This window comes from Tamandua tetradactyla, chromosome 2, assembly GCF_023851605.1.
Source record: "Tamandua tetradactyla isolate mTamTet1 chromosome 2, mTamTet1.pri, whole genome shotgun sequence".
NCBI lineage: Eukaryota > Metazoa > Chordata > Mammalia > Pilosa > Myrmecophagidae > Tamandua > Tamandua tetradactyla.
In genome coordinates, this window is record NC_135328.1 from 116,230,938 (window position 1) to 116,250,700 (window position 19,763).

The window sequence follows — 19,763 nt, forward strand, 5'->3', positions numbered from 1 at the left end:
TGGAGAATTTTGTTGGTAACTGACCATCAGGAGATAAAAATAGGGAGCCAGCTGCTGTTTGTGAGCTTCCCTCTGGAAAGGCCCCTATGGAAGGAACTGAGAAAAGCCACTGACCAACAACCAAGGAGGAACTGAAGCACCCACCTAAGCTGCACCCAGGTTCCTGACCCACAAAACTGAGATAATAAATGTTTGCTGCTTTAAGCCACTAAGTTTTGAGTTAGTTTGTTATGAAGCAATAGACAATTATGTAAAGGCAAAATAGGAGACAAGTATAAGCTAAATTAAATCCTTAACAGCAAAACACTCATAAATCTAAAGGTAAAGCAATTGGAATTCAGCTAACCAAATGGTGTCTATGGAGTCATCATAACCCACAAGTTGTTTTATTTACTAAAGAGATTTCCAACAAAAAAATAAAATGTAACTTATTTTGGATCTGCCAGAAAAAAAAAAAAAAGCTCCCAGTTAGCACTATTGAATGAGGATTAAAGGACATGGTTTTTCTGGGGTCCACCACAGATTCAAACTGGCATAGTTAGCTTTATGTATCACCGTGGCTAGGCTGTAGTACCCAGTTATTCAATCAAGCACACTTATCTAGGTGTTGCTATGAGTGTATTTTGTAAATATGTTTAACATCGACAATGATTTGACTTTAAGTAAATGAGAGTACCCTTAATAATGTGGGTGGACCTCATCCTATCAGTTGGAAGGCCTTAAGAGCAAAACTGAAGTTATTCTGAGAAAGAAGAAATTCTGCCTCAAGAGTCTGTAGCATTAGTTCTTGCTCAAGAGTTTCCAGCCTTGCCCTTCCTGACAGCCTGCCCTTTGGTTTTTGGACTTGCCCCTACAACTGTATAAGCAATTTCCTTGAAATAATCATATATAAATCCCTGCTGAACTCCTTCTGCAGATATGAGAAAATACAGCCTCCTCTCTAATGTCAATGTTTATTGACAACCATTGCTGTAGCCAACTTTTCCTTAGGCACACCTCTTAAAAAAAAAAAAAGAATACCTCTTAACCCCCTGTTTAAGTTTCTGCCATACCCTATCATGACAGAAAATAGCCAATGTTGCAATTATTGTTGCCAAGTGCTTGACTATTTAATTTAGATATTCAGAATGATGGCTTGCTCTGTGAATGGAAACTATTCAGGAGGGATAAAAGTGATAGGGACACAACATCATTGACCATGCTTCCTTCCTTGTTAACCTTTAAAATGCAAGATTAGGGACTATTTAGAGGTCATCATGATCTTCTCTTCAAAAGCCTATAACTATGGCACAGAGCTTCTGGTAAAGGTTTTCAAAAGAAACATACTCCTCTAGCATATTCCTTTGGCCCTCTGAACCTCCTCCTTCTTTCTGTGGACACAATCCTTATAGGTATGGAGCCATTTTAAAGCCGTAAAGACAAAAGCCACATGTTAGGGATAGTGAAACAGAAAGTAAGAAGTAGCCTAGTTCCTTGTTGACATTCTTAAAAAGGTATACTAGCCCTGGAATGCTTAATTTTGGATTTCTTATTATATGAGAATAACAATTCCTTTTTTGTTTGAATCACTATGGTCCAGTTTTCAGTTGCTTGACGGACAATACTACCCAGATATGTGAATGTCTCCTTCCCACCAAATCACAAAGTGTCAGTCACTGTTTGAATTTGATACCTGTATGAGACAGGAAGCTTTCACAGCCCGTCATAGAAAATCCAACTCAAATCTACTTTAAACTATAAAGTTTATTAACTCACATAACTGGAGATCCAAAAGTAAGGCAGACTTTAGTGTAAACATAATCCCATTACTGTAACTCCATTTCTCTGCTATTCTTTTGCATGTGCTGGCTTTATACTCAGGTTGCCATCAAAGTAACTTCAGCAATTCCAGGTTTCACATCCAAGCTCAGCCAAGTCCAGAAGGAGCATGAGTCATTTCTGAAAGTTCTCCTGGAAGATTGAGAAAAAACTTAACTGAAGGGATCTTGGAAACCTATCCTTGCAACCCACTAAGGAGCACTTGGGGACATGTTAATATCCTAATTCAGTCCCTGGCTGAAGGGTGATATTACTCATGGACCAATACCCACCACACTGGGAGCTGAGGATACTGAATTACATAGTCTGTAGGTAAGAGAGAGGGGTTCTGTTGGGAATGAAGGAGGGAATGAATGATGTTGAATAAGTAAAGAACTCACTTTTATATTACCAACATCTGGTATACATACTTAAAAGAAAGAAGAATTTATGCTTTATCACAACTACAAGTTCCTTGAGAGAGGAAATTATGTTCGATACTTGTTCATACTACTCCTACTGTCCAATGCAATAACCCATGCATAGTAGGAACTCAAACTGATTTTCTTCTGTCAATGAGAGGAGGAAATGGCCTATATTATGTAACACCCCAGATTCTTTTACTGATTGCTAGATTTTCTTGCTAATCAATTTCATTGACTCCCAAAACTTAAGAACTCCAGGGTTCAGAAGGAAAAATCTCAAGCCAACAGATTTACTTTATTCAACTGTATTAATGTACTAATAACTTCTTCTGGAAAAGTAAATCATAATTGAGTACTTAAAGTTCCTCTTTCTTACTAAAATGAAAAGCTAGCAGGATGGAGATGTTTTGCTTCTTTAGGGGCACAGTTGTAAAGTTTAAAATTTAAGTTTCAACTCCTCCAAAAAGTTCAAGGAAGCTACTTTGCTGTTGATGACTAGAGAGGACTACTGATGACTATTTTTAATAGGTGATTTCAAATGTATAAGGATTTTATGTTATTCATGGGGATTTTTGTCTCTAGTGGAGAAAAAGAATACATGCTTCTATATTAAGTTGATTACCAGGCAAATTTGGATCACAGTAAGTTGACTACTGTACCTCTCTCCTCCTATTAAAAAGTTTGTCTTTTAGGTCAAGCAGGTAAGAAAGTTATATACACACATGCAGAAAAAGGAGCATGCGAGCACTCTCGCAAGTAAAAGATTCAGGGCACCAGGCAAAGGCAATGTGGGACCATTTATTTTTATAGTTAAGCTTTACTTACCCCCCCCCACCCCCTTCTACTCTCCCCTCTCCCTAGGGCAGCGCCGTAGATAGTGAAAAAGAATCTTTAAAAAGTGTTTCCTCTATGAATCTCTCTTAACTTGACGATGGAATAGCAATGGCGAGCCTGGCTCCTACAATGAGCTCTTGACTTGGGAACCGATAAAAAATAATTCCAATTTCCGCCAAACCCTTGTTATCTGAGGCAAATCACTGAACTACCACGCTTCCCTTGCAAAATGAGACTAAATGAGACTCAGTGATCAAGCACAATTCCAGGTAAACAAAAGTAACAATTTAATACACTTCCTCATCCAATTCTCCAAAAGTTCCAACTAATCCTAAAGGTCAAATGAAAAAAGCAGCTTGCGCCTGCCTTGGCCAGGGACCTCCACCCCATGTCGCAACAGCCCCCGGAGACCAACAGCCATAATGCTTGTCACATCCCGCCCAGATTTCTCCCTCCTGGGAGAGAAGTGAGCAGAAGCCAGATGAAGGTGACGCCGTGCACTGAATGGAGTCATCGAGAACCCAGTACCTGAAGCGAACCGCTCAAAGCAGAAAGAAAATGGCCGCAGCGCCCTCTGGGGTGGACGAATCCGGGCGGGACCTTCGGGGCCGGAAGCGGTCCCGGGATGGGGGCGGGGTGAGTCCTCTCCCGGAAGTGCATCCGGACCTCCCGCTGGCGCGTATCCCGCCTTCCCCGTTGTGGCCGTCGCCTCCCGTCCCACCCTTTCCGAGCGTAGGACTTAGTTTAGGGCGACGGTCCCCGCTGGGTACTGGAGGGCGAGGCGGAGAGGGACCCGGGACTTTGCCCCGCCTAAAGAGGACGTGTAACGCCCTACAGTGGGGGAAGAGAGTTTGGCCAGTTCCAAGCGTTGTTTCCCAGTCCCAAAGGGGTAGGGTGGAATGGACGGGCCCCTGACTCCCAGAGAATCTGCAAAATTCATTGCAGAACACAGTCAGGATGTGTTCATCGACGGCGGGGGCGTGTGGAGAGTAGCGGAGCTGCTTCTCGCAAAGGCTTCGGGGCCGGAGCTTCGGGTGGGGGGCTGGAAGGACCTTCACGAGCTGAATCCCAGGGCGGCTGACGAGGCTGCGGTCAACTGGGTGTTCGTGACAGACACGCTCAATTTCTCCTTTTGGTCCGAGCACGACGAGCGCAAGTGTCTGGTGGGGTACAGGGGGAGAACGTACAGTGGGTACTGGTCGCTCTGCGCCGCAGTCAACAGAGCCCTCGACGAAGGTTGGTGCAGCTTGTCCCTGTCCGACTCAGCAGCCTTTGGGGTTTCAGTTTAGTGGGGGTCCCAAGGAGCGGGTTGGGAGGGGGAGTCACTGTTAATCAGGCGAACCTGAAGTTCCTCACTGCCTGCCTCTCCCTTTAAAGTAACGATATGAGAAAAAGCTGACGTTGAGTCCTTATTCCGTGGGAAGTGATCTTAATGTTTGCCATTACCACAGCGTAAAAAACATAGTTAAGCATAAAGGATTTCTCAAGAATGCCACTTTGACGACACGTGAAGAACAAAGGGACAGGTATTATAGAATATTTTACGCAGTGAAAATACATCTGATGTGATATTGCAATTGTTAGAAAATAAATTACTGCTAAGTACAGGCATGCAAATAGAAAATGGGGATTCTGCTTCTGATTTACTATTATTTATTCATTTTCGGTGTATTCCTGTAACATACTTGGTTTCATATTAACTACGTTGTAAAAGCAAGAGTCTGATAAATATAAAAGTATGATATTGGCCCTCTGATTTTTTCCCCTTCCTTAAGGGATACCAATAACCAGTGCCTCATACTATGCCACAATGACTCTGGAACAGGTTCGGCATGTATTCCGTTCTGACACAGAAGTTCCTATGCCTTTGATAGAAGAGAGACATCAGATTCTCAACGAAACCGGGAAAATTCTGCTTGAGAATTTTGGAGGCTCTTTCCTTAATTGTGTCCAAAAAAGTGAAAAAAGTGCCCAGAAGTTAATGCACCTGGTGGTTGACAGTTTTCCTTCCTACAGAGATATGACTCAGTTTGAGGTGAGTTACTATATTGGCACTTTCAGAATTCTTAATTATCCTCTCAGATTTAACTCCTTTTGACAATAAAAACTTAAATTTTGAAGTATATTCACTGTGGACGAAAAAACAGTAACCTAAGATTAAGTTGTTTCAAAGACATTACTTCTTATCTAATCAGTGTATTTCCTTTATTCTTTACTTTTGTCCCTTTTTCCTTGTACTTTTAAAATGATTCAAACCTAAGAAATACTGGACTCTCAATATGATGTCACTGGGGGATAATGAGGTTGTTTTAGTACTGTAAAAATTTTACCTCATTGGATGAAAATCGGGTATGCTAAATTTCTACTCTCTACTAAAAAGTGCTTTTTTTTTTGCAAAGTTGTAATGTACATATATGTTTTCTTTATCATACACAATGTACTTCAACAATATGTGCTTTTTGTTACAAAACCTTTTTATTGTTCTCTCCCAATCTACACGTGGATTTCATTTCTGTAAAATTCTTTTAGAATCCTTTAAATCGCTGTGTATTTTAACTGTGACAGAAATGGAAGCAAACTCAGAAGACTCACATGGTATAAATCTATTGAATAAGTTAATCAATACATACATCAAATTTAAATTTTAAAGCTGTCTTTCTGTTCGACAATAGAAATTGAGTCAATTCAACAATAACTAAAATCGCCAATAATACTGTTTAATCACTCTGTAATTTACAAGGTGTTGGTTCACACATCCTTTCTCCTTTCAACCACAGACCAGCTTTCTGAGGCCTAAGTACTAGGAGCATATCGTTCCCTTTTTGTAGGCTGGGACGGAAGTCTGAGGGATTAAATAGTTTAGCCTCAAGACATTTACTCAGGTAATTGTTAGGCTTTCAATTCTCTGTTTTGTCAGTGAGAAACCTAATCATGTATATTAAGATTCTTTTCGTTGCAAGTGACAGATACACAATTAGAAAAAGCTTAAGCAAAAAGTGAAATTTTTGGATGATTACCAGGGACAGAATATAGCTGCTTTTAGTAACATCCAAGACCAGAGACTCAAATGCTATCAAGATTCTGTTTCTCATCTTTGTTTCTGTTGTGCAAAAATAGTTATAATTGTTTTTGATATATACTTATTTACTCAAATTAGCATGCATTTTTAGGCACTATGAACAAATCAATGAAGTTAGAAATTTTTAATTTATGGATTTAGACTGTGGTTTCCAAACATGGTTGTGCTATAGAATCACTTAGAAAGCTTAAAATGCAAATGTATTTCCAAGACCCACCCATAAAGATTCTGATCAATAGGTAAAGCAAAGTGGAATCTTTTTTTTTTAATGCTTTTCAGGTGACTGGTTTAGAGTACGCAGTAACTATGTAAAAATCGTACTTAATGAATCTTCTTCCTTAGGCAATCATCTTTACTCTGACATACTGATAAATACACATTAAAAACATGAGCTTTTCTGATATTCCAATAGATATTATTTTATTTACTCTTTTTTTTTCTTTGGCTTTTAAATGTTTAATTACTTGATTTGAACAGGAGAATAGGAAAAAAAAATTATCAAGACAGGCCTGGCTTTAGGATTTTTTGTATTCAATTCATTCTACTTTCACATCATCTCCAATTAACTGATACACGTAAGTGACAACTGTAGACGCCTGGATATCCATCAACCCGAATGAAGGAATAATGTTTGTTTCCAAGGCATTATATGCTCCAGTGGCAGAACCTGGGTTAATGTAGAATTTATTTTCATGCTCAAATGCTTCAAATTTGTGTGTATGTCCCGAGATAAGAATGTCCATATCAAACTGCCTCTGCAACAGGGCTAAGCTGGCCATATCTCCCCATGAAATAACTTGATGTCCATGGATCAAACTAATTTTGAACTGTCCAACAGTGACAACTTTCTGTTCTGGATAATTTAAATTCTCATCTAAGTCTCCTCTCACAATATGAATGTCACCAGCCAGAGTCTTGAGATAGTCATAGCTTTCTTTAGTGCAAAGGTTTCTGGTGCAGAGAATGTGCTGAATCTTTCCTGGCACCAGCAATTTTTTGAATTTAGCCGGCAAACTGTTGCACCGGTATGGGATGTGCAGATCTCCTAATACCAACACCAACATCCTGTCACCCGGGTCCACTCAGTCACCACAACTGCCGCCGCCCTCTTCCTCAGGCAACTCGGCATTTTATTTACTCTTAAATATTTGTAATGTTTAACGTTTCTGTTTGTTCATTGATAATTTCTTACAAAGGTTCTTTTTGGAAATGTATTCACAAAGCCAACTATAGAATGCATAGAGATTAATATTTGGGGATTTACTGATATTTTCAGTGTTATCAGTTAATATTTCAGACCTATAATTTGATTACTAAAATCATTTGATTACTAAAACCATAATCAGCTTATTAAGAAAATGTCTTATAGATAATATGAATTTATTTTTAGATTCCTCACTTGAATGTTATTTTTTGTTCTTTTTTCCTTTTAAGTAATTGAATCTTTACAATTTTCTTAGATGCTGGCACTGATTTTGTTATATAAATTTGGTCCCTAGGTTTTTCTGTTTTGCTCTGTGAATCTCGTTAAAAGTAGCAAATAACAGCTTCTGCGTATTGTTGTAAATTTTACATTGTAATTAGTGTGTTTGATATTCAGTTGTATTTTATAAATTGAGTTTTGTATCTTGTTGTTTTATTACCTAGATGAACTAGAAACCTATTTAGCATGTGTAAGTCCAGTATATAGACAAACAATTGCCAGATTGTCATATTTGGATAGATTTTGGTCTGTAGGTTCATGGCATCATGTAGGGATGATTGTCAACAGACTTCTTCCCCCACCACTAATTTTAATTTACAGGCTTTGCAACATGTTGAAAAACGAGCATGAGTGTTTGATCTGAAATTAAGATCCTGAATTTCTGAATGATGGCTTTGGAAATTTTACTTAGTAAAAGTAGATCCAGTGTGGGCCATGGTGGCTCAGCAGGCAGAGTTCTCACGTGCTATGCTGGAGACCCGTTCAATTCCTGGTGCCTGCCCATGCCAAAAAAAAAAAAAAAAGAAGAAGTAGATCCAGATCTATTTCAATAGATGTACCTTAACATTAAGCAGTTATTAGATTATTTTTCATTAGGACAGAACAACATTGACATTTCTTTAGTAAGTAAGAAATTATTATTATTTTAGAGAACTTCTATGAGGTTCTTTCCTTGAGGAGTTTAATTTCACTTATTTAATTACATACATAATTTACTTATTAAAACGTTCTCCATGGTGGTCAGGATATATTTTGGGTGCTGGTAATATCGATTATTTCTGCTTAGCAGCTAACCAGTTATACAAAGATGATTTGAGGTAGTTACCATTGATATTTAGACTAGGAATAGGTTATAATTCTGTCATATTTTTTCATAGTCTATACTGATCTTCATTTGTAGTTTTATAGTGCATTCCTGAGTTAAATTATAACCCACCATCTTATAATGCTTGGTTAAATTTATTTCTTTCATGTATAAATATAGTTGGTTGGTTTGTCTTGGTATATGGACTTACATTTTAACTTTGACATTTTAAAGATTGATCATCTTGATACACACACACACATATATAGGTTGCTTATCACTTATGTCTTTATCTCTGACATAAATTTAAGTTAATTGCATTATCTGAAAGGAAACTTAAAAATTATCTTCAGAAGTGAACATAGTGATGATTATTTTCTTCTTTATACTTTTCTATATTTTATACAATTAATGTGACTTACTATTGTAATCAGATACAGATATATATAATTTAAGAAACTTTCAGAAGGAATACAATCTAGCTGTTAAAAATAATAAACAGTCATATTATGGTGACATAGAAATATGTATATAATGTAATGCCATTGAAAATGAAACACTTAAATAGTATCATGATTACATAAATTATTTGTTGTTTGCCTTGAAAAAATAGGAAGTAAATTTGGAGTGATGTAGATAATTTAATGTTTATTAGACCTCTTTTTCCTGTAAAAGATCATAAATTTTTACCAACAAGAGTTAGAAAGATTATTCTGCCCATGAAAAGATGTTCTCAACATGTGCCTTTTTAATAACATACATCAGGCTTTCAGATACCCAAGTAACATTTACATCTCTTCATTCATTAGGGAAAAAATATTTCTTTTTATAAACGGGCCCAAATCCTTGTGGCTGATACATGGAGTGTATTAGAAGGAAAAGGGGATGGCTGCTTTAAGGACATCTCCAGTATCACCATGTTTGCTGACTATAGATTACCTCAAGTTCTTGCTTATTTTGGGGCTCTGAAATACTCTGATGATCTACTGAAGAAGCTTCTTAAAGGTTTGCAACCTTAATTAATTCTTTGTTACTCTATGAACTGTTGAATCTCCATTGAGTTTTGTTAACAAAAAAATCTTCCTTTCTTAAAAAAAAGCATTATTTGTTATTGAAAGTATATTTAAGGAAAAATGCAAGAGTGACTAAGGTCTGGGAAAATTATGTTTTTTTGTTTGTTTAACTGTGGAATGCAGCTATTGTGGAAAAGTGTGCTCCTTGGACATTTATAATTTCAGAGGCTACTAATAAAATAAAACCTAAATTGATGTTACATGAAACTGCAAGCACTGTGACAGTTCATCAGGTTTAGTATTTGAAGAGTGCTAAGCTGAGGAGTACACTACATTGCTATGTAAAGAGTGGGCTGAGATATGGGTAATATGTACTTGATTTGGATTCAGGAAGCTTCAAGATCTGCTACTTGTTTAACAGGTACAAGCCACTCACTTCTCCATATTTATTTATTCACCATTATTGGATTAGTTCATAGATTCTCAAGAGTGAGAGCCTTATTATAATATATGAGTATAGGTAATTGGGTTGAGAAGAGAATGTGTGAGAATTAGCTTTTTTTTTTTAAACATTTCTTTGTGTATGAAAAATAATTATATTGTATGATTTTCTAATTTGTTAATTTCTCTTTTCATTTGGGCACAGTATTTTCTGCTACTTTTTACTTTATTTTGGCGGGAACGTGGCTTTTATGATTGAATAGTTGTCTCTTATGAAATAGATTTAAATCCCTGAAGATCAAAATAACAGAGAATATAAAGGTACCATTGTTCCTATGGTTGGTTCTGCCAGGTATTTATGTCACCTCGGGCAATCTGTTTTGTTCCTCTGTTTCCTCATTTGGAAAATAACATGTTATATTATGTAGTAATGCTCACCTCCTGGATTGTTAATTGTTGGATTCCTTTGTAAAGGACAACCTTTAGGTGTTACGGCTTTTTTACATGTAGCCATATTTAGCTGATCTTTTTTTCTAGACCATGTATACACTGTCCATTCTTATCTCTTCAGCGTTCTCTCTCTCTCTTTAACTTTTTATTTTAAAAAAATTTCAAACTTAAATGGGATCGTTGCAGAAACAATACAATCCCATATGGAGAACTCCAACATGCCTCCATATCCCTCCCAGATAACCAGTCTACCAATTTGCCATATTTGCTGTATTATTCTCTCTCTGTATTTTCTGAACACACATTGTTCTTCTTGAATACATGATACTTCCATGTACATTTCCTACAGACAAGGATATCAACTTATGTAATCACCTTAAAGGCAGTCATCAAGTTCAAGAAATTTAAAAATTAATATAAGTTTATATTCTCTATTAATTTTTTTCTTATATCCCAAAAATGTCCTTTAAATTTTTTTATTTTAGTTTTTTATTGTCAAATATAACATATATATAAAAAAAACAATAATTTCAAAACATACTGCAGTTATTACTTATAGAACAGATTTCAGAGTTGGTATGTGGTACAGTTCAACAATTTTAGGTTTTTCCTTCTAGCTGCTCCAAGACTCTGGACTCTAAAAGAAATATCAGTATAATGATTCAGCAGTCATAATCAGTGGTTAAATCCTATCTTTTCTATTATAATTCTACCTTCTCCTTTGATCTTTTTCCCAATCTTTTCATGTTGGAAGGGGTTGTCGATAGTATGGGATCAGGGATGGAACTAGTTGATATGCTAGAAAAGCTTACCCCTCTGGGTTTCAGGACTTATCTGGCCTAGGAACACATATAGAGGTTATAGATTTCTGAAAAGTAATCATAGTGCATAGAACCTTTGTAGAATCTCAGATAGAACCCTAAGTGTTCTTTTTTTTTTAATTTTATTAATTAAAGAAAAAAAAGAAATTAACCCAACATTTAGAAATCATTCCATTCTACATATGCAATCAGTAATTCTTAATATCATCACATAGATGCATGATCATCATTTCTTAGTACATTTGCATCGATTTAGAAGAAGAACTAGCAAAACAACAGAAAAAGATATAGAATGTTAATATAGAGAAAAAAATAAAAATAATAATAATAGTACAAAAAAAAAAAGACAAACAGACAAAAAAAAAACCTATAGCTCAGATGCAGCTTCATTCAGTGTTTTAACGTGATTACTTTACAGTTAGGTATTACTGTGCTGTCCTAAGTGTTCTTTAGGGTTGCAGGGATGGTTTTGGTTGCGGTTTAACAAACCATGGTAAATAGCGATATGTAGCTGAAATTTATATAAGAGTAGCCTCCAGCATAGCCTTTCAACTCTTATTTGAACTCTCTCAGCTTGATAACCTTATTTTGTTACTATTCTTTTCCCCCTTTTGGTCAGGAAGGCATTGTCGATCTCATGGTGTTAGGGCCAGGCTCATCCCTGGGAGTCATATCCGACATTGCCAGGAGAACTTCACCCCTGGATGTCATGTCCCATGTAGCAGGGAGGGTAATGATTTTACTTGCAGTGCTGGGCTTAGAGAGAGGGGCCACATCTGAGCAACAAGAGAGGTCTTCTGGAAGTAACCAATAATGTCCTTTTGAGACATTTCTCCTCCATTCTTAGATCCCATCCAGGACCATGTATTGCATTTAACTGTCATTATTACTATTATTGTTGTTTTATTGTCATTTTGGGGGGCCCTGGCCTGGGAATTGAACCCAGGTCTACTGCATGGCAGGTGAGCATTCTATCACTGAACCACAAATTTCTTTAGTTTCTTTCCTCTTTCCCTCCCTTGCCCCTTCCCTCCTTCCATCCCTTCCTTTTTCAGTTGTGGAAACATATACAAAATAAATCTCCCCATCTCAACTCCTCCCAAATATACCATTCAGTGGGATTGATCACATTCATCTATTACTATAACTGTCCCTTCATCCCCTAAAGAAACCCTACACTCATTTTGCATTAACTACCCATTGCCCCTGCTAACTTTACTCTACTTTCTGTCTCTGTGAGTTGGCATATTCTCTGATATTTTCATTTTGGTTACCATGGGCTTAAATTTAATATCCTAAATCCATAACACTCTTGCTTACTTTGCTTTGATATTAACTTAACCTTAATAGTTTACATAAACTATGTTCCATACCCCTCTGCCCCCTCTTTTGCAGTTCTTGTCATAAATTACATGTTTATTCATGATGAGTCCAAAACCATTGATTTATCATTACATTTTGTGCATTTACCTTTTAGATCCTGTAGAAGTAAAAAGTAGAGTTACAAATCAGAAATAGAATAGTACTGGTATTATATTTATCTACTTATCTTTATCAGAGATCTTAATTTCTTCATGTGGCTTCACTTGTCTAGTATCCTTTCCTTTCAATTTGTAAAACTCCCTTTAGCACTTCTTGAAGTGCCAGTCAAGTGGTGACAGATCTCCTCAGCTTTTATTTATCTGGGAATGTCTTTAATGCCTCTCTCAGTTTTGAAAGACAGGTTTACTGGATACAGAATTCCTGGTTGGCAATTTTTGGTTTTCAGTATTTTAAATATATCTTCACACCAACTTTTTGCCTCCATGGTTTCTGATGAGAAATTGGCACTTAATCCTTTCAAGACTCCTTTGTATGAATTCTTTATCTTTGGCATTCAGCTGTTTGATTATATCATGGTATAACATGGGTGTATTTGAGTTTATCCTGTTTAGAGTTTGTAGAGCATTTGGATGCGTATGTTTAAGTTTTTCATTGCATTTGGAAAGTTTTCAGCCATTATTTTCTTTGGATATTCTCTCTGCCCCTTTCTCTCTTCTCCTTCTGGGACTCCCCTAATATATATCGCTGATCTGCTTGATCGTATCCCACAGGCTTTCTGTGGCTTTTCTTAATTCTTTATTCTTTCTACTCTGCAGACTGGATTGTTTGACTTTTCTTAAGGTTCACTGATTCTTTCTTCTGCCAGCTCCAATCTGCTATTGAACCCTTCTAGAGAATTTGTAATTTGTGCTACTGTGGTCTTTAGCTCTGTTTGGTTCCTCTTCATAATTTCTACCTCTTTATTGATATTCTCCTTTTGTTCACCTGTAATTTTCCTGATTTCCTTTACTTCTTTGTCATTTTTCTGTTAGTTCTTTGAGCATATTTAGGAACATTTTAAAGAAGATTTCATTTTGGTATTTTCATGTGTTATCGCTAAAATTTAGACTGAATCATCTGTTCCTTAAGCTCCTATGTGGCTAATGTCATGAGAGGTTTCCTGGAAAGCCAGGATATTTAAAAAAAAAAAAAAAGAGGAGAATCAAAAAAGAAACTACCTTTCCCACTCTTTGTAGATTGACCTGTGGAAAGTCCTTTCTCTCATGTCTTATATATATGATGAAGTTAGAGAATAGCTCCAGGTCAAAGCATTGGGGCCTGCCTGATCCTTTCTAAGCTTGCCTCTTGTCTTGGGTATGTGCATGTGGTCTTAGGAATTCCTTGTTTATACAGATACAGATATCCGCTCTTCCCTATGAAACAGTTTCCTAGTGGTCACAGGCACTGCACTATATGCTGTACAACCAACGAGCACAGCCTGACTTTGCTCCTGTAGCATTCTATAGGTGAGTTTGGTGGATCACCTTCTATATGCAAGGCAAATTCTGGGACAGTGAGTCCCCCAGGCCACACCAGAAAGACTGAGCTAGATGTACGTGCTGTCAGTATGTGCACAAGGATTACTCTGCTCCCTCTGGATCCTGGACCAGGTATTTGTACTGGGAGTGCAGACAAGCTCTATGCCTAGCCAGTGAGGGGTTGAGGGAAGTGCCAGCCAACGTGCCATGAGACCTTACTGCTTTTAAGTTATATTTTTCTTGATTTGGCACTTACCCTGTTACTGCAATTCTTTAGCTTTTTTCTGGAGCTTTTAGAATGATGTTTCTACCAGTTTTTGCTGCTTGTTTGAAACTTCTCTGGGGGGCAGGGAGCCCCAAATTGTCTGTCTAAGCATTCTCTTGCATGGGTTCCCACCTAAATTTTCTTCTTTTTTTTTTTCAATTCAAATCCCACACATCAACAGTCTTAGCTAAAATGTTGCCTCTTTTACACAACTTTTCCTGACTCCTCATGATTTGTTCATGTCTTTCTCCTGAATTCTTATAGCACTTGTCTCTGCTTCTGTGAGAAAAGTGTTGGTGAGAAGGAATCTTCCAGCTTGTATAGAGTTATCTGATCTTTTTCCCCTCATACGTTTCAACCCCAGAGGCTCTTTTCCAGGTTTCCAGCTACAGTTGTCACTGCCTCTATTTTGCCTACCTTCTAAAGAGATGCTCTGGTATCCTTATTTAGTTTGACATAGGGGTGGACAGTTCCTTTGCCCCTTAGTATATTTGAGCAAAGTTGGAGTTTTTTCTTTTCAAAAAGAACTTTAATGGAAAACTAGGGGAGCTATTAAATAAGATTTAAAAAAAAAAAAACAATGAAAGGAACTGATTTTTGTGCACTGATTTTTTTTAACTATCTTGCGAAATCTAGATCTAGCTTGGCTTGACTTGAGTAGGTAGTTGAGCCAGGTTGGCTGGACTGCCTTCCTTAATGGCCTTCAATAATACTTCTTCCAAATTCAAGAATATGCTATGCTTATATTCTATTCCTTTCCCTCTCTTCTCTTCTAGATTCCTCTAGGGCAGCTCTTAGAAGTCCTACTCAGATTTCTGTCCACGCTTCTTTAACCCAAATCTTTGCCAAAGGCATGTTTCTTAGCTATTACACACTGACAGTGCTGTATGGCTAAATTTAAATTCTTCATTCTGATTTAAGGGTTAAATGAACTGAGCCCTAATATGATAGCTCTGTTGCCTTCTCTGCCTCTAATCTATGCTTATAAATGATTTCAGCCTTTTTTTTTTTAATTTCAAAGCCCATGTCCCCATCACTTACTTTAAGTCATTGTTTTAGTTTTCTGTTGCTATGTAACAAATTATGCTAAAATTTAGCAGCTTATAAAACAACAACATTTGTTATCTCACAGTCTGTATGGGTCAGGGATTTGGGTGCTGCTTAACTAGGTGCATCCGGCTCAAGGTTGCAGTCAAGCTGTCTGCTGGGACTGCTGTTTCATTTAATGATTCTACTTAGGTTGGGGGATCTTCCTACAAGCTCACTCTTAGGATTCTTGACAAACCTTGGTACCTCACCTATGAGTTTTTCCAAAGAGCAGCTTGCGTCTCCCAGCTATCTTGCTCAATCACTTGCTCTATGACCCAAGATAGAGCAAGAAAGCAAGAGCATGCTAGACTGAAGCTGCCATCTTTTGTAATCTAATTTTGGAAGTAACATTCCATTACTTCAGATATAAGCAAATGATTTAATCTAGTCTATAGTCAAGGGCAGAGAATCATACAAGAATATCAACAGGAGACGGGTCATTGGGGGCCATCCTAGAGGTTGTCGACCACAGTTGCTTTTTCTTATTTTACTTTGAGCCCTGAGATCATATATGATTTGTCAATTCTGGCAAGTTGGTAGTCAAGTTTGGAGGAATTGACAAAAAAGAAAACTGAAAAAGAGATGGGCTTGTATGCTGGCACCTTGGGCAAAAGTAATACAATTGACTCACTGACCAATGCCTAAACCCAGGAGCAAAACAGGGAAAGGGACTTAAGTAACATTGTTTAAGATCCCAGGTGACAGAGTGTAACCCAGTGGAGTTGGGACCATTTGCCCTGTTTGTGGCTCACAGGACCTCTAAGAGTACTGTGAGCCCTCAGGGCAAGGGTGTAGATCGGTAGCCAGAGGCCAAGTATAGCCTGCAGATATGTTTTGTTTGGCCTTAACAGTGCTTTAAGCAATACTTAATTAGTTCTAACATTTGAAAATTAGGAGATTTCGTTAAAAAAAAAATTTGCTGACTTCTCTTGTAAAAGTACAGAAATATGTAAATATTAGGTCTACCTTGAGACAGGGAAACACACACTCTCTAGCTCATTACAGTTTCCATCTGGCTGCTTTTCTTACTTACTCTATTTGCCTGATTCTTTTGTGCATTTGAGTTGATGAGCCTAGCTTTAGTCTGTGGCAGAGTGGAGGCAGTGCCCACCGTGTAGGATCAGACATACCCTGGAGATAGGTACTAAATAGACTGAGGGACCTGTGTGAATGGAGCTCCATATTCCAGCAGAGTTGACTAACGGATTCTTAATCTTAAAACTGATCATTGTTTTCCTTCTCAAGTTAACAATTTTGACTTCCCCAGGGTCTCCTTCTAATGAACCCAGAGCATCCCCAAGACAGCATTCAATACCCACTCCAGAAGGATGGTGCTATTTATTGACCTCCTTGGAGTCCCCCAGAATTTGCAGTAATATTTTTCCCTTGGCATCAAACCCAATTTTAAACTCCTTCCTTTCAATAATTCAATAATTTTGCTGCCATATTATTAAATCTGTGGTTATTATATATTCATTTAAGAAGTATTTATCGGGAGCTAGTATATATAAGGTCCATGGACTACTGAGACAAGTAAGTCAGACATCATCCTGTCCTTGTAGAACTTAAATAATTTTAAACTAATGCCAGAGTTTAGAAATGGTTTAACTTTCCAAAAATATAATGAAGTCTGAGGTTTGCAGTTTTATAATGAGTACTATTTAAATACTATATTTTGTTCTGGAGTAATGTTTTGAGTAGATTTCATATCATTGGATGTTAATGTTTCTTATTCTGATTTTTCCTCCCTTGCAGGAGAAATGCTCTCATATGGGGATAGGCGAGAGGTAGAAATCAGAGGCTGCTCGCTTTGGTGTATTGAGCTGATCCGAGATTGTCTTCTGGAGCTTATTGAGAAAAAGGGTGAAAAAACTAGTGGTGAGATCAATTCCATTCTTTTGGATTATTACCTATGGGATTATGCCCGTGATCACAGGGAAGATATGAAAGGAATTCCGTTTCATCGCACACGTTGTATATATTATTGACCCAAATGGTCCAAAGAACCCCCCTGCTTTTTTTTTAATCCTGTGTACTGTTTTGCTTTCATATTAAGAGAAGGTGGTACAGATAATAGGAACAAGAAACTTGATCACCCAGTCTCATGGTAAATTTTTTTTCTTGATATATTACCGTGTGCTTGTTTAGTTTTGAATATATTTACCCTTTCTGTGGACACATTGTTGGCAGAAATAGTGAAGGAACTTTAATGCTTTTACCTTTTAAATCTTAGGTACCTTAAAAATAATCATGTTTTATAAAATGTGATTCATCTTCAGTGATACTATTTCAGACATTCAGCTAATACCTTTCTCAAGTTATAGTAATTTTCTATATATGTTCATCATTTGATATAAAAAAACAGAGTGGGAAGGGGTTTTGATAAATGAATGTTGTGCTTAAAAAAATCAATTTTACAATTTATTTTAAACTATTTTATGGATAATTACAGTGGGTTCGTATGTGAGGATTTTCAGTTTACAATATGTTTTGCATAGTGTTTTTTTTTTTTTTGGAGAAATAACATTGGAATTGAATAAAGATCTTAAAAACTTTTCTTAAACCTGGAATGGATTATTTCATTAAAATGGAATTTACTACACAAAAATTTTAAATGTTACAATAAATTACGTTATTTTCTTTTTTTATGTAAATTGTCATAAACAAATGACAATTCTAAAATGAAATGAAAAATTAATGAAAGTAGTTTGCTTGTGAATATGATATCAGCATATCTGCTTTAAAAAGGAACATGAATTATGCATGTTAGGACAAGAGAGTTCTCTAGTGTCTGGACTTGATGAAAGAGTTGTGTCAGAGACTGAATGAAGACAGTCACATCTACGCTGACCAGCCATTCTAAAAGATAAATTAACAAAGAAATGATATTAATTAATTTCTTTCTTTTTAATGAAAAAAAAATTTTTTTTTAACATGGTCAGACTCTGGGAATTGAACCCGTCTCCAGCATGGTAGGCGAGAATTCTGCCACTGAGCCACCATAGCACCACCCTCTTTTTTTTTAAAATTTATTTATTATTTAAAAAATTAAGAAACCAAATAAAACATCAACATATATAATCAATAATTCACAATATCATCACTTAATTGCATATTCATCATTTCTTAGAACATTTGCATTAATTTAGAAAAAGAAACAAAAAGACAATAGAAAAAGAAAGAAAACGAACACAGGAAAGAAAAAAAAAATTATACCTACCATACCCCTTACCCCTCGCTTTCATTGATCACTAGCATTTCAAACTAAATTTATTTTAGCATTTGTTCCCCCTATTATTTATTTTTATTCCAGATGTTCTACTCCTTTGTTGACAAGGTAGATAAAAGGAGCATCAGACACAAGGTTTTCACAATCACAGTCACATTGTGACAGCTGTATCATTATTCAGTCATCCTCAAGAAACATGGCTCCTGGAACACAGCTCTACATTTTCAGGCAGTTCCCTCCAGCCTCTCCATTACATCTTTTTTTTTTTTTTTTTTTGCTTTTTAAAAAGGGGAATTTAATAAGTTGCTAGTTTATAGTTCTAAGGCTGAGACAATGTCCCAGTTAAAGCAAGTCTATAAAAATGTCCAAATTAAGGCATCTAGGTAAAGATACCTTGGTTTAACAAGGCTGATGAAGTTCATGGTTTCTCTGTCCACTGGAAAGGCACATGGTGAACAGGGCAACATCTACTAGCTTCCTCTCCAGGCCTCTTGCCTCATGAAGCTCCCTGGCAGTGTTTTTCTTCTTCGTCTCCAAAGACGTGGACTCTGTGGTTCTCTCATCATACTGTAGTGGTTCTGTGGCTCTCTCCTCATTCTCAAAAGGCACTCTCTCTAAAATGTCTCCTCTTTTATAGGATTCCAGTAAACAAATCAAGACCCACATAGAATGGGTGGGCACATGTCTCCATCTAATCAAATTTAATACCCACAATTGATTGAGTCACATCTCCATGGAGATGACCTAATCAAATTTCCAACCTGTAGTACTGAATAAGGATTAGAAGAGACCGTTGCTCCTACAAGATTGATCACGATTAAAACATGGCTTTTCTGGAGTACATAAATCCTTCCAAATCAGCACAGAGGGGTAACAAAGGGACACAAGGAAACCTTTGGGGATGATGGCTGTTTGTTATCTTGATTGTGGTTTACACATATAACAAAACTTATTGTATGCTTTAAATAGATGCAGTTACTGTATATCACTTATGCCTCAATAAAAAATGAAAAAAAGTCAAATAGTACCATAAGGCTTATAAAAAGCAGTCCCTTGCCTCGCTCTTCTCCCCACCAAGTCCCAATCCCAAGAGGCACCCACTTTCAACTCTTTTAGATGTTATGTTATCTCATCCATATATTTGTTAAAAAAAAAATCACAAATTCTTCTATATCATGGTTTTTCTGTTTTA

General features: G+C 36.8%; 1 protein-coding gene, 1 long non-coding RNA gene and 1 pseudogene across 5 annotated transcripts; 1 reads left to right on the forward strand and 2 right to left on the reverse strand.

Moving 5' to 3' along the window:
- Positions 1 to 1,725: 1,725 nt before the first annotated feature.
- LOC143673709 (uncharacterized) lies at positions 1,726 to 3,972 on the reverse strand. Its single transcript, XR_013170537.1, has 2 exons — positions 3,585 to 3,972; positions 1,726 to 1,950 (listed from the first exon to the last, which is right to left on the reverse strand). It is a non-coding gene; the product is annotated as an uncharacterized LOC143673709 (long non-coding RNA).
- On the forward strand, positions 3,696 to 17,885 carry QNG1 (Q-nucleotide N-glycosylase 1). 4 transcript variants are annotated; one of them, XM_077148566.1, is made up of 4 exons: positions 3,696 to 4,292; positions 4,832 to 5,091; positions 9,233 to 9,428; positions 17,098 to 17,885. In XM_077148566.1, exons 1-4 carry the CDS (start codon positions 3,956 to 3,958, stop codon positions 17,328 to 17,330), a joined length of 1,026 nt encoding a protein of 341 aa, XP_077004681.1. In that variant the 5' UTR covers positions 3,696 to 3,955; the 3' UTR covers positions 17,331 to 17,885. The 4 variants fall into 4 exon arrangements, with proteins under 4 accessions (XP_077004681.1, XP_077004683.1, XP_077004685.1 ...); XM_077148568.1 differs by having other exon boundaries at positions 4,189 to 4,292; positions 4,882 to 5,091; XM_077148570.1 differs by lacking the exon at positions 3,696 to 4,292 and adding an exon at positions 4,374 to 4,582 and having other exon boundaries at positions 4,882 to 5,091.
- On the reverse strand, positions 6,582 to 7,246 carry LOC143673708 (vacuolar protein sorting-associated protein 29 pseudogene; annotated as a pseudogene).
- Positions 17,886 to 19,763: the final 1,878 nt, after the last annotated feature.

What these genes read in the sequence shown, in the direction of transcription:
- QNG1 (XM_077148566.1), top strand. Translation starts at nt 3,956, where the DNA reads ATGGACGGGCCCCTGACTCCCAGAGAATCTGCAAAATTCATTGCAGAA. An exon ending in GAGATATGACTCAGTTTGAG is followed by an intron (nt 5,092 to 9,232) that starts GTGAGTTACTAT and finishes TTCATTCATTAG; the next exon opens with GGAAAAAATATTTCTTTTTA. An exon ending in ACTGAAGAAGCTTCTTAAAG is followed by an intron (nt 9,429 to 17,097) that starts GTTTGCAACCTT and finishes CCTCCCTTGCAG; the next exon opens with GAGAAATGCTCTCATATGGG.